At 40.2% G+C, this 24,575-nt stretch overlaps 1 protein-coding gene across 3 annotated transcripts in view; it reads left to right on the forward strand.

Moving 5' to 3' along the window:
- Nucleotides 1-1,128: 1,128 nt before the first annotated feature.
- cdh12a (cadherin 12a) overlaps nt 1,129-24,575 on the forward strand; it is a 40,585-nt gene continuing 17,138 nt past the window's right edge. For 2 of the 3 annotated variants that reach the window (XR_013094169.1, XM_024805991.2), the window contains exons 1-8: nt 1,129-1,235; nt 8,032-8,101; nt 8,275-8,865; nt 16,045-16,169; nt 17,614-17,783; nt 20,614-20,733; nt 23,017-23,184; nt 23,318-23,505. Coding sequence is in view for 2 of the 3 variants with exons in the window: in XM_024805991.2 (XP_024661759.2) it covers nt 8,557-8,865; nt 16,045-16,169; nt 17,614-17,783; nt 20,614-20,733; nt 23,017-23,184; nt 23,318-23,505 (1,080 nt within the window). In the remaining variant the exon portion in view is untranslated. The remainder of the gene's footprint in view (nt 1,236-8,031; nt 8,102-8,274; nt 8,866-16,044; nt 16,170-17,613; nt 17,784-20,613; nt 20,734-23,016; nt 23,185-23,317; nt 23,506-24,575) is intronic. The other variant, XM_076876796.1, reaches the window with a different exon arrangement.

Here is a 24,575-nt window from a genome sequence, read left to right on the forward strand (position 1 = left end):
CCCACACAAATCTGATGCTAATCTGATTTTATCCACACTGGTCCACACCACCAACAGTTCAAAGCCATCGATTATCCGGGATCAACTGTCTTGGCTTAGTTTGCACGGTAACCAATCAGGTGTTAGACAAGCTGCAGTGGCAGCGTTAACCCCGCCCCCCTGACTTTGATAACATTAATTAATTACCACAGCCGCAGCGCCAGGAGTGCCAGAATGAATTAAATAAATACGCCATTAAATAATTAATTAAATGTGTTATTAATTAAATACAATTGGAAATAAAGAAATCACTTATTCATTTTTTAAATGAAACGAATGGACATTCAATGAATTATTGAAATATTTATTTAATCAATTAATTCCAATCCTAATTAATTAATGGAACATTTAATTAATGATTTAATGCAGTTTTTAATGAATTCATTGAATCTATACATATACAGAGTTACTTCTGTGCCAGCTACATGATGTAAGTCAGCCTGTGCTGCAGTGTTTCATCTCTTTAAAACAACACTAACAATATCAACATCAACAAATACTTAGACCAAGCAACAAAGCACTACAAACCTGACGTTACCATCGTATATGTTATGTCACGTCAGCATAAATGACAGATACATTTCCCTTTTTTGAAAATGGTGCACAGTAATATCTATTTTCATTTTTGCTGCAGTTTATAAAAATTTATATAACAGCTTTTTTGAGGGATGTATGTTTGACATTTCTGTAACTAGAAAATTGTGACACTTAATACTTACATGTGGACTGAATACATACATATTATACAGTTTTTTAAAATTTGGGATATAATGCTTGTACTGATGCATAGTGTTTGAAACTTGAAATGTTCCAAAAATGCCACAACAGCATGTAAAAATGTGAAAGAAACTCTGGTGGATTTGTTCTATGTTAGGTGTAAAAGGGTTAATTAAATTGTATTTTCATGCTATGGCATTATGGTTTAAAAAACTATTATATCAATATGGAACAACTGAACTGAACTGAAACAAAAGCAAGAGAAAGCGAGCGGGTCAAGAGTACGATGAGAAGGAGGGAGGGATTTAGAAGGAAAGAGACAGAGAGATTGGAGGATACAGAGGGAGGCAGGGGGTGAGTGCACATGGAGCATGGTTTTAGTTCAGTGGAGTGAACTGACAGAGGAGCTCGCCACAGAGGGAGAAATATTTGGACTTAACTTTCAGCAGCGTGGAGGGACACTGGAAGGCTTCTGTGAGGTAAATGCACTGCAAGTACCACGGGGTGCTGACTCTGCACACGGAAATTAAATGGAAGTTTCTGTGATTTCTTAACAAAGCTTTTATTTCTATGTGTCAACAAGCATCAAGGTTAGCAAGCTTTAGCGTGAGAGGTAAGCAGTAAGTCGGGGGGGGGGAGCTTCCAGGCTCTGTCTTAAATCAGTTCAAGAAGTGTCAGCTGCAGTAACGGGAGCTGCAACAAGGCCGTGTTGTGCTTTCCCACACAGGAACACATGTTCACTTTCTGCACTGCACTGCAAGCATTGTTGCACTGTTGCATTCATACACGTTATAATAGTTTGAGAGTGCATCATATTCTTTCAACATGACTCGTTTGCCAAATGTGGACTGTTAAAAAAGAAGCTTCAATTGTGGCATTAAGAGTAAAACAATAATAATAGACACACAAAAACCCTGTGAACCACATTCCCAGCAGCTAACAGCATCTGTGTGATTAACCTCTTTCACCTGACATGATATTTATTTGGCCTGGTTCTTCTAAAGAGCTTTTTCATTATACCTGAGCACTCAGACTGCTTCCCTCATTTACACAGGATGTTTGTTCTACTGTCTATCTAAAACTCACACACATTCACACCCCGATGGGTCCATCGGACAGCAGCTTGGGTTTAGTATCATGCCCAAGGATATTAGGCATGCAGACTGGAGCATGGACTGAACAGGGATCAAACCAACAACCTTCCAATTAGTAGATGTCATATTTGAAAAATTCAGGGCATTAAGAATGAAAGCAACTTGAGCTGCACTTTAAATCTCATTTAAATGTTGAAAAGTTACACAATTGTTGGAATGTCCAAGGCAGCCCTCCATTTATGTCCCTTTTATTTAAAAAAATGTGTTCACTCAGAGAGAATCCATAAGACACTGGGAGAACACAGAGTAGCTTCAAACCCAGGACCGTTCTCCTGTGAGGCGATGATGCTAACCGCTGCACCACTGTACTGCCATAGCCTTATTAGTGTAAAAGCTTCGTCCTGAACCTTTAATTAGTATTAGTTTGTCAAGGAGCTCCTCTGTGTATCAAAGTATTCTGGAGTTAATTCTGCGGCCATCTGTCCGTCAGCTTAAGCTTTTCCCAAATCGGGTCATGCAGTAGGACAATGATCCCAAGCATGCCTGCAAATCTACAGCAAATGGCTAAAAAGAGAAAAGAATCAAGCCAAAGTCTAAACTTCAACCCAGCTGGCATGATGTGTCAGGACCTCAGGTAAGCTGTGGACAACTGAACGCACACAAACCCGAGCAGCGTTTTTCATTTCAATCAGGTTTATGTAGTGCCAAATCACAGCAGCGGTCACCTCAAGAAACTTCATATTGTAAAATAAAGACCACGCAATAATGCAAAGACCCCCCCCCAAAGACCCCCCCCCCCTTCAGAAAACCAAAAAGCAAACAGACAAACAAAAACAGTAATATTCAAGTGCCAGAAATGTACCATCACATCAAAGTAAAGAAAGTTTCCATAATTAAATTACAGTAAATGTCCTCATGTCATAATAATTTAAATATGGTTGTTTTAGTTCTAAATTTACACAAAATATTGTGTATTTTAAGAGATTTTATATAGTAAATAAAGTTGAAACAATGAAATGACTAATAATATGGTCAAACACAGTTCTTTACATTTACATAAACCTAATATTGCAGAAATGCGCTGTTATTGGGTTTTATTATGAAATTTAATGTAAAACAAAATCTTGTACTTTTATTCCATAATTTAAGTCAAAATACTTTTATTAAACTAGTAACTGGGTTTAGAAATGACAGTAATCTAATGTTCATCTTTGTGCATATGACGTGTATAATTTTTCCATGTATTCTAAGATGGATTCAGCCTTTTACAGTAGCCAGAAAACGGTATTGTAATTATAATATAGTTTGTTACAGATCACATCAAGTAGATACTAATGGTGTGAATATTGAAAGAGCTGACTCCAGACCATCACACTTCCTCCTCCGTGTTTGACAGTCCACACACTATGGAACCGTCCTTTCACCCACTCGACGGTGTACAAAGATCCTGTCTGATGACCCGAAGATATCAAATTTTGATTTATCAGTCCATAACAGTGTTCTTCAAGTTACTTCAAAAAAGTAATTAGTTACTTATTCTCCAAAAAAGTAATCCCATTACATTGCTGATTACTTATTTTCAAACGTAATAGTTACTTTTAAAAACATGATGCACAACCTGAATATGTAGTAAAGCAACAGACCTTTAAGCCCAATTCTACTTTTCTGCATAATCCATCATATAAGATGTAATCCAACAGAAAGCCTCTTCCTAAAAAAATGTTTTATTAGTTTTAATCTTTGAACTTTGAGCACATTGCATCGAGCAAGAATTTAATCATATGCAACATTCTCTGACTTGTGTTCAACATTTAAAGCTATTTTCTGCACATTCCAGCAGATAAAGTCAAATCATGTTTTAAGTAGATGCAAGTAAAAAAAATAAAATAAAATCAAAGACTCAGCAGCTCTTAAATCTATTGTCTGTGTTTATCAGGAGTGGGGCGGGTGGAGGTTTGCCCACAGTGGTCATGTCAGTGGGAGGATCCGGGGGTTTCTTGGTGAATGTCACGTTCCTGTGGCAGCGCGCTCGCTGCTCGCTCAGATTTCAAGTTTCATTTTTCGCTGTAAAAAGAAGTTTTCTTCCCACGCAGAGTGAACACCGGACACTAATGTTTTTGTCACTTTTTACAGAATCAAACTCAAAGTAATGTGATTACTTCCACACTTTAAACGCTGCATGGTCGTACTCTCTCCATCACTCCATATGATCCATTGTTGATCTCCACACAGCTGTTGCCACGGACGTCGCACACTCGTACGTCATTGTCATGAGACACTCTCACAAACAAAATCACGGTTTAGTAACGCAGTAACGCAGCGTGACTACAGGAAAGTAACAGTAATCGAATTACTTTTTTTTTTGCAATAGTAATCCCTTACATCACTCATTACATGAAATAAGTAATCCGATTGCATTACTGTCCATCTCTGGTCCATAATACCTTCTTCCAGTCTTCAGTCGTCCCGTGTCGGTGTTTCATGGCCCAGACAAACCTCTGTCTTATTCTGACGTCTGGCTTTCTTTCTGCAACTCGTCCTGTCAAACCTGCAGCTCAAAGTTTTCTCTTCACAGCTGGAACTGAGACTTTCTCACTACGACCACTATGAAGCTGCTTGAAGCTGTTGTCCTGTGAGCCGCCATCACACAGCTGTTACCTCTCAGAAACTTGTCCTCTGATTCAGTCGTGTCTTTGGGTCAGCAGACGTCTTCCTGTCACAGTTTGTGAGCCTTTGGATGCTGAAGGAAACTGGACTCACTGACACTTTGACTTTCTTTGCAGTTTCTCTGTAGGACAGACCGACATTTATAAGTGTTATGTTGGTCTGTCTCTCTTCCACTGTTAATCTCACGATTTTGTACCAACACACTACTCTCAGCAGTACAGTACTGTTCAACTGATGCTGACGAGGGTACCACAGTGTGTTCCAACACTGCTTCATGCAGACAGAGGGGGTTGGAAGTAATGCAGAAAATCCAGAGAAGTTGAAACAGCTGTAGGATTGAGTAGCACCAGCTTTCAAGGCTTGCTCAGCCTCCATCGCTGCAGAACAGCTTTAGGTTGTTAACCCACGCTGTGTTCCCCGAAAAAGTCTTTTTGTCTAATTCTGAAATGTACCTTATTTATTCTTTGTTTTTAACCTCTGGCATTTCACCACTTAAATTTGTACAATTTCAAGCTATTCATAGGACTTAAAATGCAACAAATAACTGGAAAAATTAGGATGTTCTAAAACTTGACCAGTAGTATATATTAGAGAATGGTGAGATTTTACTTTATAGTGACAACTCCTAAGCAATTAGGACACTAAATTACTGTGCCCTAATTTTTTAATTATTACTAACAAATAGACCACAACAAAAAACAAACCCTAACAATTTGATATTAAAAAAGAATAACTTATTCAAAAAGGTTTTTAATGAGCCATTAAAAACAGAAATGAAAATTAAAAACATTAAACCCTAAATTTAGAGTCACACTGAATGTGGCAAGTTTCCCTGATGATTCAGGCACCTAGAGATGCTTGAACAGCAAAGATATGTTTGAATCTGAGTGCAGTTAATTTCAGGTAAAGTTTAGGTTAACTGTGAAACGGTGCACAGGTAGTCTGGCTCTACCAGGACGGCACGTCCATAGATGCAGTTGCAAGAAGGTTTGGTCTGTCTCCAAGCACTGCCTCAAGAGTGCGGTAGAGATACCAGGGGATAGGCTATGACATGAGGAAAGCAGAACAGGACTGTGGAAAGGCATCGACTGTGCCTCGGGGCCAATGCCTTCATGCAAGGAGGAAGTGAACAAACCCAGCCATAGCTCACAGTCAGCTCCATGCAAACTGTCTGAGATTCCCCGGAGAATAACAGAACTGGCTGGTCAGCTGTTTACAGTGTTCCTCGTCCCTTTATCATCTTTTTGCTTTGATTTATCTTGATGAGGCATCTGTTGAATTCAGTTTAAATAGACAAATCTGAAGAATGGTATTGAGTGACTAAACATCAGCTTTACATTAATATATTGTTTTATATATCAGCAATGACCGCAGCAAAACAGGGGGAGTTTGCAAACTGTATGTTTGTGGTGTGTCATGGTGAGGATGAGGACACAAAATCAGGACTCAGACAAAAGGGTAACTTAGCCGAGGGTAGAGTCTCAGCTTCTGGTGGCCGGCCGTAGCCCACGGGGCCGGGTGCAAAAAAGTGGCACAGCTCTGTCCTCCTGTGGGCCCACCACCCACAGAAGAGGCCGTAGTTTGGTGCTTACTAGACTTAGCAGTCAGAGGCAGAGGTTCTGGCACTCTCAAAACTAGCTTATGGTACATGTAGTGTCCCCTGGTGCAGAAGGAGCTCGAGCTGGTGCACAAGGTTGGAAGATGCTGACTAGATATAGTCTGGCTCACCTCAACACAAAGCTCCAGTTTGGTGGAGAGCAGTTAGACTCTCTTGCACTGTGCAGTTGTCCAGGGTTAGGTATACCTGCAGCCCCTTGGCTTTCCCCAGTGGACAAAAGAGTTGCTTCCCTGCATCTTCAGGTTGGAACAGGCTCTGGCTGTTATTTGTGCCTATGGGCCAAATGACAGAGTGCCAAGTGTTGTTAGTCACAGGGTGGGGTGCTGGAGAGTGCTCCAATCAGAGTTATAACACCGACTGGTTTTATGAGTGGATTATTCTGCCACAATATTCAGTTAAAAAGGGTTGGACAGCTTTCACATTTGAACTTAAATACTGGTGTACTGTGAGGGTGGCATCACTGTTGCAGTTCTGGTACACTAAAATATTAAATGCTAATGTTAGATTGTTACTGGTTATAGTTGTGTTACATGAGGTACAATGACTAAAACCTCAGTGTGTGTTTGTTTACCAAAAAACAGCATTCTGACGAGAACGAGCAGCCATCAAGTGGATAAATGAATTCAATTAATGAAAACATAAACAACATCATGAAAAAAACCTAATCAATTGCCTGAACAAGACAAGACTTTTTTATGGTGGCAACAAATGTTCGAAAGTTAACTTTGGTTTAAACGTTTGATCGGGACTGTGTGTGAACAAACATCCTCTGTGATGAAGAAGAGTCTGGATGCAGATCCTCTCTCAGTGACTGAATGGGACTTTAAGACACTGCGTTCAGCCCAAAATGAATTCGATTTCTGTCACTGAACAAGAAAAAATAAATGAATAATTAAAGATGAAAGAGGGTCGTTCTACAATTACTTAAAAGTGATTTCTTTTTTTTAAATGGAACCTTTATTTGACTGTTTCTTGTAATAAATTTAAGAAAAACAAATAATAAACAACCAAAAACTTAGTCCAGCTCGGGCATCAGAAGTACAAATGTTTGGAGATATTTAGTTGCTGTGCTCAGCACAACAGTTAAGGATGAGTCGCCCTCATAATGAAACGTCATTCAACTTTAGATATGACGTAACTTATATTCGTATAAGCAACTTTCAAAATCAAGCATGCCCCAGTTTTCAGTAGTCAGCTGTTTCTTTTAGTAATTCAGTACTCATCATTTTTCTCATTGCCCAGATTATTATAATAATAATCAAAATGACAGAGCACTGCCAGAAGATTGTGAGTGATTTTTGTGGAAGCCTTTACACGTGCAGTCTGACAGTGTGTAGACAAAAAAGTTCAGTAAGAATTATTTAAAAACACGTGAGAGAAAATCATCAACCCCATCATAAGAACAACGATGATTCAGTCACTGAATCATGGGGGGGTCCATACCAGGTCCTTGGCCCTATGTCACAGTGATGGCAGCCGTTCAGACACTGCCCCTCTGACGGAGCGTACAACAATGTGAGCGTAGGTGTTGTTATGTATTCACTGTAAGTCTGTGAAGCAGGTGCATGACAAGACTAATCAGGTATTAACATCACCTCCCGCTTGTATTTAATGGTTCAAACAAGGCAAAATGAACTGCTTTAGAAAACCATTGAGACAGGAAGGAAGGGAAAAAAATTATGCTTACATAAAAAAAAGTTCATAATCCCACTTAAGTAATAGTACTTAAGTTTTAATAAGATAAGTAAAAATGTATGCTGAGACCACCCATCTATCCATTTTCTTCTTTTAATGCAAAACAAAGCAAACACAATTTAAATTGGCAATAAAACATTAAAATGACAGTACCAGTGATCCTGATGTGTGATTAAGATTTCCTGTATGTCCTTGTGCCAGTGGATCTGTGTCACAGCAGGTACTCCACTACCTGTCCAATCAGCGCTGCAGAGCAGTGTCAGGATTACAGGTGGGATAATAGTTTGTTCTCTGACTTTGTCTCCACTAAAGCTTCAAATGTAATAAAGCATTAATAGATTTAAAGTTTATAAGTAAATGTAAGTAACAAAAGTGAGACTTTGTAGCTGAACTGTTTTGTTCAAGTCTACATTATAATGCTGCTATTTAAACCTGTTCTTCCAGGTGTCTCTGCTGAGGAACTGAGGAGAACACGAGGTGGTTCTTCTGCAGTCACAGAACAGGACGAAACTCATGGTCCAACAAACCCAGGCCAACCAACAATGACCTTCAGAGATTTGCCTGATTGAGCAATGACAGTATATGAATTATCTGGGAATACAGTGGAATTCTTGCCCAGTCCGTGCCAGCAGGTCAAATCCAGCTTTGGATGTTCATTCTCAACCTCAAACTAACCCAGTTTGTTTTTAACATTGCTTTCCCTTTTTTTGACAAACACATTCACTGATGATAACAAAGAGATATGTCACTATATTCCTGGTGGGATCCTGCTTGTTATTGGACCACTCCTCCCAAATCCCTTTGCAGACTTCCCTCCACAACAGAACTAGCAGGGGTGCCATTACATTTTCTGGTGGAGGGAGGAAAAATCTGAGTTTGAGGCCTTCTTTGGGGGAAGTTCCATCAGTGGAGGGCAAGAGGAGATGGCGGAGGCAGGGTAGGTTGGGAACTCACCGGATTAAGAGAGGATGGGTGTGGAACCAGTTCTTTGTCCTGGAGGAGTACATGGGATCTGAACCTCAGTATGTTGGAAAGGTAAGCGAAACAAAATCGTTATATACGATCGTTATATATGCTGTTACCAGATTATTTTGAGAGAGCTTGTGTGTACTCTGTACTTGTCTTTAAACAGCAACTTTACCAACATTACTGACTCTTTACCTTCTGTTAATTTTAACAGAAAAGACCTGATGTTTTTAGCTCGTCCATGTTGCTTCATTTTTACATTTTTCTGCTTGGAGCTCGCTTGTACCAGGAAGTGGATTTGGATGAAATCTTTAGAAAATATCCAGATAAGGCTAAAATATATGCTTTCATTTCAAATGCTTTGAGATGTTTTATTTGAAATAAGAAGAAAACAAAAAGGCATGAAAACTAAAAAATCTCACAGAACTCTAAAAATATCAGAGGAAAACTATCAAATCAGATAAAACTAAAGTGTACAAACTCCCAAACTTTGTAGTATAACACAGTAAGATACTTAAAAATGAGAGCAGATGGCTAAGCTAAGCTAAGATAAGCTATGCTACTACTCCAGTACTACTAAAAAAAAAAAACAAATACCAAAAAACTCTTTGCTGTTGCACCTGTTCAAATTCTATCTAATCAGCAAATCACATGGAAGAAACTGAATACATGTAAGTATTTAAACATAATGAAGACAACCTGGTGATGCACAATAGAAGCCAGTACAGATGATGAACACCCTTCCTTGTTGACTTGAAGTCCACATCAGGGGTAAACGTGTGAAAAACCAAGAAGATAATTAAACCATGTATTTGGAGATTTGTTATACTCCTGCTACTTTATAACTACTACTACAGAGCTGGGCAGCCCAACTTTACTTACACAGAACATTATGACAGATGATCTCCATCTCTCTGTCTTTTTCTTTCCTTTAATGGAGATGGTCCTCTGTGGCTGAGTGCATCACTCTGGTTACCAATAGAATAAGCTGATTTTAACACAATGCTTCATTACAACATAATAGTATCAAAAGGTTGCACCATTTCTTGTCTAAATGAAATTTGCCCATTTCTAAGCCTTGTTTGGTAACGGTGCAGCTGAAGACAGCGTAGGCCCCGCTAGCTGTTCCCCGGCAGACTGTCCTGAGCAGCTGGGGAAAGAGGGCGGCTGGGTGATGGTGAGGAGGAAGCGTAGTCTTAAACAGAAGCCCCAGGTACACCACCAACCATGTGTCTGTTTTTCCCCACTCGGTGACACACCCGCCGGGGGTCAAACTCTGGTAATTGGTGATTCTGTTCTCAGACATGTGAAACCTTCTGGAGGAAACCTGGTCTTGTTAGGAGAGACGGCATCCATCCCACTTTGGATGGAGCAGCTCTCATTTCTAGAAACATGGACAAATTTATTAACCCCCCCAAAATATGACTATCCAGAGTTGGGACCAGGAAGCAGAGTTGCAGTCTTACACGCCTCTCTGCAGCTTCTCTCCTCCTGCTACTTCCCCAAAAACCCATCTCCATAGAGACTGTGTCAGCTTCCAAACAGACAAAAAACAAACTAAAAACCAGCAACAAACAACTTAAACATAAACAATTACAAAGAAAGAACAATACAGTATCCACATCTGAACCAAAGAGTTACACAGTGAGATGTGGATTATTAAATATTAGGTCTCTCTCCTCCAAGTCTCTGTTAGTACATGACTTAATAATTGATCAACAAATTGATTTACTCTGCCTTACAGAAACCTGGTTGCAGCAGGATGATTATGTTAGTTTAAATGAATCAACACCCCCGAGTCATTCTAACTACCAGAAACCTCGAAGCACAGGCCGAGGGGGAGGTGTGGCAGCAATCTTTCACATCAGCCTGTTAATTGTGGCTCAAGAGTTGGGAGTTCGCCTTGTAATCGCAAGGTTGCCGGTTCGAGCCCCGGCTCGGACAGTCTCGGTCGTTGTGTCCTTGGGCAAGACACTTCACCCGTTGCCTACTGGTGGTGGTCAGAGGGCCTGGTGGCGCCAGTGTCCGGCAGCCTCGCCTCTGTCAGTGAGCCCCAGAGTGGCTGTGGCTAAATGTAACTTCATCACCAGTGTGTGAGTGTGTGTGAGTGGGTGGATGACTAGATGTAGTGTAAAGCGCTTTGGGGTCTATAGGGACTAAGTAAAGTGCTATACAAATACAGGCCATTTACCATATATATATATATATATATGTGTGTGTATATATATATGTGTGTGTGTGTGTGTGTGTGTGTATATATATGTGTGTGCGTGTATATATATATATATATATATACACACACACATACTTTTATGTATTTATTCATCAAGATAAATCCAGCCACTTCGCACATAGGATTTGAATACAGATTGTTTAGATTACAGTTCTGGCTAACCAGCTATTGGCTGATATGTAGTTAAAGCTGTAGTGCTGTGTGTGTGTCTGTGTGTGTGTGTGTGTGTGTGTGTGCGCGCATTCCTTCTTCTGGAGGATTTGTGCTCCTCCCAGTGACAGCAGGTGTCTCCCCTCATAATCAGCTTTGCGGGTTTTAAAGAAGAAGAAGAGGGGAGCAAATAGGGCTGTTGGGCAGTGTTCACACTGTGTGTGTGTGTGTGTAAGAACACTACTGATTGTCGTGTTACTCCCATTGGGGAGGGTGTGCACTAAGTGTGTTGTTTAGCAGCAGATGTCAGTGGACTCTGGTCATCAGTTTGTATTACTCTGCTTTCCTTTGGAGTTGTTTACCTTTGTGTTTATTTATATACTTTCATTTATTTATACTTTTTTGTGAAGCATCTTTGAGGTTCTTGACAGGGGTTATACAAACCTGAGTTAATATTAATTTAATTGTCCTTGCTGAAATACACAAGGCCTTGCCTAAAAAACAAAAAACAACTGGATTCTAGTTGTTCTACGGATTTTTGGTCATATTCTTCATTTCAGTGCATCAAATGTTCGAAATTGGTGAGCACTGATTTGGAGCTCTCCTCTAAAAATCCAGGCTCCTGTAAGAGGAGAAAATGTGAGGCCTTCCCTGAAAAAGTAGTGTTCTTTGCTCTTGTATATACCTGTCAGCACTTATAGTTGTCAGTTACATAGGCGTTGATGCGCACCAGCTCCCCCCGCCCCCCCATCAACACCACCACTGGGTATTAAGCCGAATAGTCCCTCTCCTTTGTAGTTTTCCAAAGAGAATTTGAATTTGTCTGATCACTGAACTATTTTCCACATAAGCTTTGTACCAGAGCAGACGATGGTATTTCTGGATAATGTTGATCTCTGACTTCTTGATACCACAGCAGAGCTTTAAACAGCAAACTGTGTTCATAACTGATGCTGGAATCGTGCTGATGGCCTGACGGCTTTCAGTATTGGTTTTTAGCCTCGTCAAGATTCTTGGACTCTTTATGTCATTTTGTACGGTAGATGATGAGATTTTTAACGTCTTTGATGTCTATTTTAAATGATTCAAAAATAACTTTTAGGCAGAATTATTTCAGATTGGTTCACTTCTGTCCATCATTACTTATGATTTCTTATAATTGTCTCATTATAAATATTGTATATGTTTTCCTGTTGAGAGAAGAAACAATTCACAGATAAACATATCATGTTTTTATCATTGCATTCGGTTGATTTACATTTTACAACTTTTTTGGACATGTGGTTGTAAGTGGTTGGTTTATTAGCTCGTGTTGCTCTGAGTTTCATGCATGAACTGTTTTTGTCTGACACAGTGATCAGTGTTTGGAACGTGTGCCTCAGTACTGGTCTACCCCCGCTCTGTAACATCGTCACATTTCTACTGCTAAAAATCACCTGCAGCTGATCGTTGAATATCTAGGAGGGACTTCATTTCACAAACTGACTTGTTGCAATGGTTGCAACTTATTACAGTTTATTACGCCAACATCTTAGCCGACTGGTTATTAATTAAACTACAAAAGGTCTAAATAGATCCTCATTGCAATGTTTGGAGCCCACTGGTCAGTTAGTTGTTGACTTTCATATTTCATATATTGAACCCCTTTTAGATAAGTGTAATGCCCTGCACAGTAGAGCTTGTTTTGAAAATATTTGTTGACTTTATATTTATTATGGATAATTTATTTGGAAATAGTGTTAGTTAGTATAGTAATTGTAGTATATATTCTACAAACAAGAGATTATTCTGTTGAATGAGAAATTATGTTGTTTGATTAATACATTGTATTATTATTAGGCGTGGGACTCAATTAAAACAAATAATCTAATTAATTAGAGGCTTTGTAATTAATCATCTCGGTTAATCACATTTAATCGCACAAGAAAATATTCCTCAAAGTGCAAATGTTTTTTTTTTAATTTAAAAGGGTTTTAGTGGGCGACAGAATCAAATAATAAACATGGACATGAATATTGGAAACTCAAGCTCTTTACATTTCTAGAAAAAAAATCCCTGGGCAGGCTTAAAAATGAAGCGCTGTTTTAAGTACTTTAAGTATATTTTCAAAATGGCTTTGTTTTTAAATAATAATAATAATTTCAACATGAGTGAAGTTTAATCTTCTTAAAAAAATAAACATAAAAGGTTATTTGAGCAGCTTCACCTTTAAACTCTGAGTAACCTGAGCCAACATTATTTTGTACATGGCTAAAACAGTGAACATAAAACATGTAGCTCCGGCGGTAGAGCATCTAATGATTGGAAGGTTGGTGGTTCGATTCCTGGCTTCCTCCTAGTCTTCATGCCAAATATCCTTGGGAAAGATACTAACCCCCTGTTGCTCATCCATTGTATGTTAATGTTAGATAGGCACTAACAGCTTAGAAAAAGTGCTTGTGTGATTGGGTGAATGAATTAGTTGTATAAAGCGCTTTGATGCTCAGAGTAGAAAACCACTAAATAAGAACCAGTCCATTTACTCACAGTACCTCCATGCTTATTTACTGTCCGTCTCTTTCAGCCAGTTACAAACTAGCCTGTTCACGTGTTCAGAGCAGCTTTTTGTTACTATGTGACCTGCAGGTGAGAACAGTCTGTCACATGGGACAGAAGTGGCAGGACCAATCACAGACAGCTGTGGGTGGGTCCCTGCTCGACTGGACCACCACTGCAGCGGGCAGTCTGTCTGGCTGATGGTGGATTCTGCTCTGTGCAAACTCTTCCTCATCAGAGGGGAGGAGGAGGCTCTTTGTCTCTGCTGGCTCCTTTGTGGTGCCATCTTCACACTGTTCCTGCAGCAGGACCTCAAGGCTGCTGACACCTTTTCTTGTTACTGGGACTGCTAGCGCTAACAGCTCCCACAGTTTCTGTACTCACTGCAACATGTTTTGCATTTAGATGATGCCGTAAGGTTGAAGTGCTTCGGTGGTATGCAAACTCCTTTTTGCACAGTTTGCACATAACCACGCTTTTATCAAGGTTCCATTGGATAGTCTTTAGAAATCAAATTAGCCTCTGATCAGTCTGAGGTGACATGAGCCGCCTCCTTATTGGGAGCCATGGGTTTTTTTTCCTTTCTCTCTCTCTCTCTCTCTCTCAGCCTCTCTCTCTCTCGCACTTTTTTCCGCTTCACTCCGCACGTGAGCCTTGTGCTTTGTGCTGGGCAGAGGGGGGAGGGGCGGTAGTTACACTCAGTAGCACAGGAACAGAGCGGGAGGGAGAGAGAGAGAGAGCCAGGGACAACAACGTCACATTAGAAAGGTATAGTAATCATCCACAACTATTTTCAGTTGCAGATGATGAAGGATTCAGAAAGTTTATTCATGCAGGTCCATATGACAGAGAATGTGCATGTTCTTTTTGTTTTCATATTATAATTTATATTTAATTGTGTTGTGGTTTGCAGTGTTTTGTGTTGTTTCACTTTAAATTTGTTTAAAAGGAAAAAGCTGAAAATTGAAATAGTTAAAAGTTCAAATGTGAATAGTTGGTTTTTGTATTATATGATTTATTTATTACATTTTATGTGGAGTGAATAAATAAAAGTATATTTACGGTGGCCGCTAGAGACAAAGCACGTACAAAACACAACAGAAGTGCTCCAGGACGCTAGGCGCAGTGTTACCTGGTGGCTACACAAGCCAGCAAGTACCAACGACCGGATTTGGTGTGTGGTAGTAACAGGTAAATAAACATTTTTTTTAAATTATTTGAATATATGTGAGTGCTTGTGTATAAATACACAAACAAGATAATTGAATATGCTTTCAATTGTGTAATTTAAGTGATCTAGTAGCTCTGTTTTGGAAGTTCAGTTCATGCTAGAAATGTGTTTTGGAGTTTGTACGTGCTTTGTCTCTAGGGGCCACCGTATATATTTATATATAAACGTATATAAATAAAAAGACTTTTTTTACGTTAGTAATTCCTTTTTTGCATAATTTTATATTATTGTTAAAAATAAATTAGTTAAAGCAACAAAACAACCTGAAGAGCCGGTTCGGAGCTGAAAGAGCCGGAAATCCCATCACTATTCTTTGTAGCTCTGATGTGTGCATCAGTGTAATCGGTCTACCAGGAAATGGTGCATTGACAAACGTTCCTCTTTGCTTGGAATGCAAATATGTCAAGCCAGTGTTATTAAATGCGTTATTTTTTTATGCGTTATATTTTTCAAATTAATTAATCACAGTTAACGCTTGTTAACACTGAACTCATTCATCTGTTACCCAAATGTTTCTAGTTAGCATGGGATTTGGACTAAAAATGGCATGTTAGTGAAAAATGTATATTTGACAAAGATGACCCAAATAAACCCAAAAAAATGAAAAAAAAAACTGTTTTAAATGATGATTTCATTTGCAAACAAAAAACATTAACCAAAGTTAGAGCAGTCTAACTATTCTACACTGACCTCTGGCATCAACGTGTGCAGGAAACTCCCAGCAGATCAGGGTTTCAAACTCCGGCCCTCGAGGCCTGCAGCAGATAGCTGCTTCTGAAATAAGCCCAGCCCACCTCACTCCCAAACTATGCCACCTTCATAGTCACTTAGATCACTCTTGTTCCACTTCAGCAGCTTATACTGACCAAGTCTACATGCTTACAAACAGATACACATTACACACTATGTCATGCTGATTAGATACTTGCATTAACAAGCAGCTGAACAGGTGTACCGAATGCAGGAGCTAGTCAGTGTATTCATATCGTTCTCATAGACAACAAATGAAGACTGATGCAGTTAATGTGCATATCATCTCCTAAATAAGAAAACAATACAGTATTTGTGATGCTTTTCTGACACATAATTTCCTCTGCAGCTCCACACTGAGATGGACCAGGGAGATAATGCAGTGAAATATACACTCTCAGGAGAGGGAGTGGGGTCTGTCTTCACCATTGACCAAATGACAGGAGATATACATGCACAGGTGGTGCTTGACAGGTCAGTACCTCCCAATAATATTGTCTAAACTGACTAAGCACCTGAAAACAGTAATATCTAAGTAGGAACCTAGAGAAGGCACATCCTCCCAAACTGTTTTTCTCAGGAGTTGCAATGGACGGGGAAGTGAGACTTGGACAAATCAGAATCAACCTTTTTCTGTCAGAGAGATGATTGTGTCCACAGAGATGCTGACTTTGGCTGAGATTTTTTTAAAAATGCACAAAAGATTCAAGGCGATTTTTTTTTTCCACAAAACAGGCTGAGGCTTGATCAACTTCAGCTGAGTCACCTGAGCAAGAATGTTTGATGTTCAAGACCTGAAACAGCTGCTGACCTCAGAAAACATCACTGAACATATGCATTACCTTTAAAACTGCAGATGTGTTATTACAGCTTTCTCTTGAACTGTCACTGCGGGCGGCCAGCCCTGTTGTTTGGAGACTTTGGGAGTCGTTGAAAAAAAGACCAATCATGAGTAGCATCTGCCTTCAGAGTTTCTACCGTTGCGGCTCGAGGGCTTGATAATATTCACATGCTGCCATCACATTGTGTTGCAGTCATTCGTTGCATACAATACACAGTAAAACTGTCAAATTTATAAATTGATTCTATACAAAATCAGCACGCTCTAAAGAGTGTGTGTGTGCGTGCGAGCGTGCGCGTGTGTGTGCGCGTGTGTCTAAGAGAGAGAACCCATTCCACCTAAACAGGACACATTCAACAGTGGCAGTTGTTTTGTTGTTGTTGCTTTTTTGCAATTGCAGGTTTTTATCACATGTTTACTTTTGTAGCTGCGTTGCTAGTGCAGTGATCTTTTATTAACAGTGGGGCAGCTTTCCAGCTGTCCTCATCGGCTCTGCACCACACGCAGCTCTCTCGTCAGGTCCCCGCATCTGACTGAAATAGGAAAGGCATGGGCAGGTCCGCCTCCCCCGACACCACACCCTGAACCCACTGCTCCACCCCTCCCCTGCAGCTGAGCCATAAACCACACCCCTCCACAATTAAATAAATAAGATATTGTTGGATATCTTAATGTCACATTAAAATTCAGAAAATCATATCATAAAAGAAAGTTCCTCTTTGATATGATGATAAACTAACTAAAATGATAAACTAAGCTTTGCACATGAACAACCCCCGTAAGTATAAAACTGTGACTATGCCAATAAAAGTCTACCTTTATTCATGCATTTGCATCAATAGACGAGCATTTCTATGGACAAAACACTTTCCTGTCCCAAAATTGAGTCACTACTTGATCTACAGCACATCTAATATTTCCATTTTCTTTAACAGTCTGTTTGGCAGCATGAGTGCAGCCTGACATGGAATCAATGCTGAGACACCATGAGACTCATAGCCTGAACACATAATCATATCAGTTGAGTATGTGCCAGTGAATTCAGTGTGTGTAAATTTAATACTTGATGTTTTGCAGGGAGAAAAAATCGTACTATACGCTGAAGGCCCAGGCTGTTGACGTTCATACAGGCATCCCTCTTGAGCCAGAGTCTGAGTTTATCATCAAGGTGCAGGATATTAATGACAATGAACCTCAGTTCCCAGATGGACCCTACAGCGCCAGCGTCCCAGAGATGTCCCCAACAGGTAAGACAGCTACAGGCTCGGATGCAGTAGGTGGATGAAGAATTTAGATAGCAGAACTCATAAAGATAAATGAAAGTGTACACTCCTTATCAAGGAAAATATATTTTAGGTATAAAAAAATACACAGTGCACAAAAATATATTAAAAATGAAACCAATTTTTTAGACAGGACAGTCTCTCGTAACAAGACCAGGTTTTCCCAGAAACTTTTCCAGTTATCTACATTGTGTTTTAGACACAACTGAGCCAGCCAGCAATCTAAGGAGATCTCCTTAGATTGCTGGCTGGCTCAGGTGCAGCTGAATATGTCACCCCTGGTCCGATAAGGTAGGGGATAGTGAATACTGTGAATGTAATTAGCAGGTGAAGTTTTTAAATCAACTGGCTCCACAGATAAGCTACACACTGTGGAACAGGAAGCAATACTCTGCTGCAGAGAGCAAACACCAAGTGACAGCGCCACTGTCTCTCTACTGTTTTCTTCTTCAGTGCCATGTGCCAAAACAATGCAGAGCGGTTACCTACTCCCACAGAGCTTAATAATTCTACATCTTCCCTGCGTACCACTACTGTAGCGCCTCTGAAAAAGAAAGCCCGAAATCAGAAATTCTTGATTCCCTGGTGTAACCGTCAAACATGCACCTTAACACAGAAAACTTGTAAACTGGAGAGAAACTGGGATCTTATTTAGAAGATCATCATTTAGCCTGAAAAAAACAGTTTGCTGCTCTACAGAAAAAAACTTCTGCAAAGCTAGAATGTTTTAGTATCCATCACTGATCGAAGAAAATAAGAACAACCCCAGGTTCCTCTTCAGCACTGTAGCAGGGCTCGCAAAAAGTCAGACCTCTGTTGAACCAAGCATTCATTTAACCTTATCTTGTAACAGTCTTCACAAATAAAATTTGAACCATTCATAACCATCTCACAGACTTAGATTTATGTTTAGCTACTTTCAGCACCATTGATATTCATTTAGACTCTTTTTCTCCATCTTTCTAAATTAACTTCAGTAATTACTTCCCCCAAACCATCATTGTGTCTTTTAGAACCCATTCTTATAAGACGTCCTAAAATTAATTACTTCTTCAGGCTATGATCAACCTATTTATCAGATTTTAGGTTTCAGAGCTCATCACAGCACAGAAACAGCTTTAGTGAAGGTTACAAATGATCTTCTTATGGCCTCTGACAGTGGACTCATCTCTGTGCTTGTCCTGCTAGACCTCAGTGCAGCGTTCGATACTGTCGACCATAATATCCTATTAGAGCGATTAGAACATGCTGTAGGTATTACAGGTACTGCACTGCAGTGGTTTGTATCATATCTATCTAATAGACTCCAGTTTGTGCATGTAAATGGAGAGTCCTCTTCACACACTGAGGTTAATTATGGAGTTCCACAGGGTTCAGTGCTAGGACCGATTCTGTTTACATTATACATGCTTCCCTTAGGCAGCATCATTAGAAGACATAGCATACATTTACACTGCTATGCTGATGACACCCAGCTCTATCTGTGCATGAAGCCAGATAACACACACCAATGAGTTAAACTGCAGGAATGTCTTAAAGACATAAAGACCTGGATGGCTGCTAACTTTCTGCTTCTTAATTCAGATAAAACTGAGGTTATTGTACTCGGCCCTGAAAAGCCTAGAAATATGGTATCTAAGCAGATTCTTACTCTGGATGGCATTACCTTGGCCTCCAGTAACGCTGTGAGGAACCTTGGAGTCATTTTTGACCAGGACATGTCCTTCAACACACATATTAAGCAAATATGTAAGACTGCTTTCTTAGGGTGTGTTTACAAGATCAAATTATCTGATCTTTCTTTTTTTGTTCTCCAAAGTCTTGGCATACATCCATCCATCCTCCATCCATCCATCCATCTATTTTCTTCTGCTTATCCGAACCAGGTCATGGGCAGCTTAACCCAGAAAATCCTCTGCTCCCCAGCCATCACATTCAGTATATCTGGGAGAACACTGGGGTGTTCCCAGGCCAGCAGAGATGCTAATTTTCAATCACGTCACTTCACTGCAAGCTGGAGGCCACAGCATGATGAAGCCTACAGGGCGCATCATCTGCAAAAAGCAGATATAACATTCTGAGGCTACCAAGTTGGAAGCCTTCCACCACTTGGTTGGATCCTGTCTGTAAAGATTATGAACCGAATCAGTGACAAAGGGCAGACCTTCCCAGGGAGGCTAAGGAGTGTTTAGATCTCCATGTGATGTTGCAGAAGTGTGTGAACCAGAACAGCCTTACAATATTCAGGAACTCGTGGCAAATGTCACCCACCCCTGGGGCCACCAAGGAATTACTGCATTATTGAACTACGTCAGTGAACTCAGTGATGGCAAAGTTGTGCCCATTTTTCCCACATTCTGTTTCCTTTACAGGAGAATTTAAAAAAAAATGTCAGTATTGTCCTCTTACATATGGTGAACCTCAGTAGTGGTTCACTTCCACGGCCACAGACGCATAAAATCAAACAGGCTGCAAACATTTGTGAAATATTGGGTCATTCTCTGGAGCTCAGTGAATTCCAGCGAGGTACCATGATAGGATGCCATCTGTGCAACAAGTTAAGCTGTGAAATTTTATCACCACTTAATATTCCACAGTTAGTGATTAGTGGTATTATAACGATGTGGAAGAGAGTAGGAGTGACAACAGCTCAGCCACAAAGTGACAGGCCAAGTAAAGTCACAGAGCACGGTCAGCAGGTGTGTAGCACGCAGACGTCGCTGCTTTTCAGTTTCTAGAGAGAAACGTAATCTGTATTAACATAATCTGTGCAAACATGTTTGTGTTTGTTTAGGAACCTACGTGACACAGGTGACTGCCACAGATGCAGATGACCCCACGTATGGCAACAGTGCTCGCGTTGTCTACAGCATCCTTCACGGCCAGCCCTACTTCTCTGTGGACCCCAAAACAGGTGACAGGACAGCAGCTGGAACGTTTCTGTTACAAAGCAAGAATAATTGATACAGTTGTACTAACAGAACTCAGACGTCGCATGAATTCAGTTCACTTCATGATACCTCACGAGTTACTCCCCAGTCCTACCCCTGATAAAACAAGCACCACAAAGACAAGTTACCATGGAAACATGAGCTTTACGTTGTGACTGTTTCTATTGCAGGTCAATGTAAATATAGACCTGCAATAGAAACATAGGAGCACACATATAGTGAAAGAACAGCAGCTTTTGTTCCTGTAAAGACCTTTATTGGGAAAAAGCTGCCGGGCGTCCTTCATCAAACCGCACGTTAAACTCATTCAATTCAATTTCAATTCAATTTTATTTATATAGCGCCAAATCACAACAAAAGTCACCTCAAGGCGCTTTATATTGTGCAGTAGATACAGAGAAAAACCCAACAATCATATGACCCCCTATGAGCAAGCACTGATTCTAAATTCTAAAATAACACGTACCAGTTAAATTAAATTACAGGAGAGTCTTAAAGAGAAAAAGACATTTATACAGCATCAAATTGCAACATCAGTCGCCTCAAGGAGCTTTATACTGTAAGGTTGACCCTACAATAATACATCCAGAGAAAAACCCAACAATCATATGACCCCCTATGAGCAAGCACTTTGGCGACAGTGGGAAGGAAAAACTCCCTTTTAACAGGAAGAAACCTCTGGCAGAACCAGGCTCAGGGAGGGGCGGGGCCATCTGCTGTGATTGGTTGGGGTGAGAGAAGGAAGACAGGATAAAGACATGCTGTGGAAGAGAGACAGAGGTTAATAACAGATATGATTCAGTGCAGAGAGGTCTGTTAACACATAGTGAGTGAGAAAGGTGACTGGAAAGGAAAAACTCAATGCATCATGGGAATCCCCCGGCAGTCTACGTCTATTGCAGCATAACTAAGGGAGGATTCAGGGTCACCTGGTCCAGGTTAAACTCATGTGTGAAGAAAAGCAAACTTTGTAGCTGCTTCATCCACCACAGCAAACATCTACTGTAAAGAAACAGACATTATACACATGAACTGTTAACTTTAAATTAGATAGCTCACAAAATCACTCATAGCCAGCACTCTTCTTGCCTTCTATTAATTTAAGAAAGCCTTCCAAGTAGACAGAGTATTTGTATATATAATTATATATAATTTTATGTTTTGCCTTGTTTTAGATCAAAAGTCAAATATAATAAGGTATACAACCTTATTATATTATGTACGCACCTGCATGTAGGATGATGCTGAATAACCCAACAATAACGTTAATGAGTGTCCGGATCTTGAGTTTCACTGATTACTATGAAAGGATGAAAATGAGCACATACTCAAGCTTAGATGATTAATCATCTTCAGGCTGTTTAAATCAGAGTGCCATACATGTAGTCTTACTATTTACTGATCCTCTGGTCATGAAACATCTGAGCCTATCAGGTCACATCACACGCAGCCATGCTGGGTGGAGTCTAACATTTCTCTGATACAGGGCTTGCTTTGAACAGTGCACTGATGTCTTGATAGACCCTTTTAGTGGTACCTTGATGTTTAAGCTTGTAGTTTGTGGCCCAGCGCAGTGCAGCTTCTTTCTGTGGGAATACGGAGAAGCTGACCAGGATAGTGTGGGGGTTATGACCTTTCACTGGATCTGGAGGTCGGTCGGGGTTTGTTGGACTCTTTCCAGTTCAGATGACGTAGGGAAGACTGGGGCCCATTGCCTGCATTGATACCTCCAACATAAACTTTAGAGGGTCCCTGCCATGTTTGCTCCCTTCAAGAATGTTTAGTATACAGAGATTAACTCTCTGTGAGCGGTTTTCAAGGTCATCGTTCAGTGCAGGAGCAACTGGTTTTGGTCTTGTAATGGTGGATTTGGCTGCAGTCAACCATTCAAACTTTTCACCAGTTAGAGACGTCACTGTTGTTTGTAACTCGTCTGGGGATGCCTGTAGCAGTTTTATGGGGGAGGGGGATCACTTTTTCACACAGGGCCATTTTGGCTTTTTCCCCCCTTAATAATAAACACCTTCATTTAGAAACTGCATTTTGTGTTTACTTGCATCATCTCTGTCTAATATTTACATTTTTTGTGACAAATATACAAAAAATATTCAAATGTGGGAAGCACTTAGATACACTGAGGCAAAATTAGGCATAGGCATACAGCGTGTGTAGACTAAAGCCAGATTCATCTTTGTCTTTCTTCTTTGTTATAGTGAGGTCTAAAATGTTAAATAAAATCCTTTCAGGTATAATTCGGACAGCTCTGGCCAACATGGACCGTGAGGTGAAAGAGGAATACCAGGTTCTTCTCCAGGCCAAGGATATGGGTGGTCAACTGGGGGGACTGGCCTCCACCACCATCATCAATATCACCCTGACTGATGTCAATGACAACCCTCCACGCTTCACTAAGAGTAACAAACTCTTAGCAATGTCTAATTTGCTCATTGTTTAAAAAAATCTACTCATTCATTCATTCAGTTACGTTGGACTAATAATAGTGTTTAATTGGTTGTCTCTTTTTACTGATCTTTCTTACTCTTTAAGGTATTTTTAATCTTCATGTACCAGAGTCAGCATCATTGGGTGCAGCTGTGGGACGAATTCAAGCCCAGGATTTGGATGTAGGCAGCAACGCACGGGTGGAGTATGCCATTGTTCCAGGAGATGAGGGCAACGTGTTTGACATCATCTGTAATGGTCAAAGTCAAGAAGGGATAATTGTTCTGAAAAAGGTCAATTCACCCTTTAGTGCACGTTAGTTGCTTTCTAAGTGCTTCCTGCTGCAAAGCATTGATCCATTCACACAGCACTTTATTTTATGTCTTCAAGCTGATGATGGAAAGATTGTTTTATGCTGATGCAAAGTTCTTTAAATCATATGAATTAGGCCACGTTCACACTGCAGGTCTTAATGCTCAATTCTGATTTTTTGATCAAATCCAAAAATTTTTTGTCTGTTTTTCACACTACGAATAAAATGTGACAGCAAACGCGCTCCAGTGTGAACGGTTCATGGCCCTCAAAGCGTCACACGTGCGCAAAAGAAGACGTCACACACAACAGAAGTAAAAATGGCGGCTACAGAGCTAGTAGGTGTTGTTGAAGCAGTCGATCAATTTCTGCACAGTCGTAACCGACAGAATTTTGAAAAATTAATTAAAGAAAAGACACTGAGAAAAAAAAGAGCCTTTGCTTTAACAATGGCCGCCATGCTTTCTCGTTTGTCTTCTGATAATTGGCGTCTGTCTTGTGTCAGTGACGTAAAAGACGGATTTAATGCGACGTGACCATCAAACAGCAGTCGCTTTCTACAACATCGGATATGTGTCAGATTCAGTACCACATACGAAAGTGACCCAGGTCAGATTTGAAAATATTGGATTTGTGCCATGATCGAATAGATGGGTCGCATAGGGTCAAAAAAGTCGGATTTGATGCGCTTTCGCCTGCAGTGTGAACGTAGCCTGAGACTGCTTCACAGCCACATTGTTAAATGTGGTTCATAGTTCTAAATGTGTTAAATTGTCAGTGAGAACAGAGAAACACTAACTGACTGTCTGGTCCATTGTAATTGCTGTCACTGGGGTAATACCATGTAAGGGACTATTGTACTTTGTACTGTATTCATTCCTTCATACTTTGTGCTCTGGTGACAATTTTGTTATTTTGTTGAATAAAAGACACATTTGGCTGACACGAGTATTTGACCAGGACTACACAGTGATGAGTGCAGGACAAACTCTCTGACTTTCCTGTGAGAGATAAAGACATGGATGTGTACATGAAATGGATTGAAAACATT

This window comes from Maylandia zebra, linkage group LG18, assembly GCF_041146795.1.
Source record: "Maylandia zebra isolate NMK-2024a linkage group LG18, Mzebra_GT3a, whole genome shotgun sequence".
NCBI classification, from domain to species: Eukaryota; Metazoa; Chordata; class Actinopteri; order Cichliformes; family Cichlidae; genus Maylandia; species Maylandia zebra.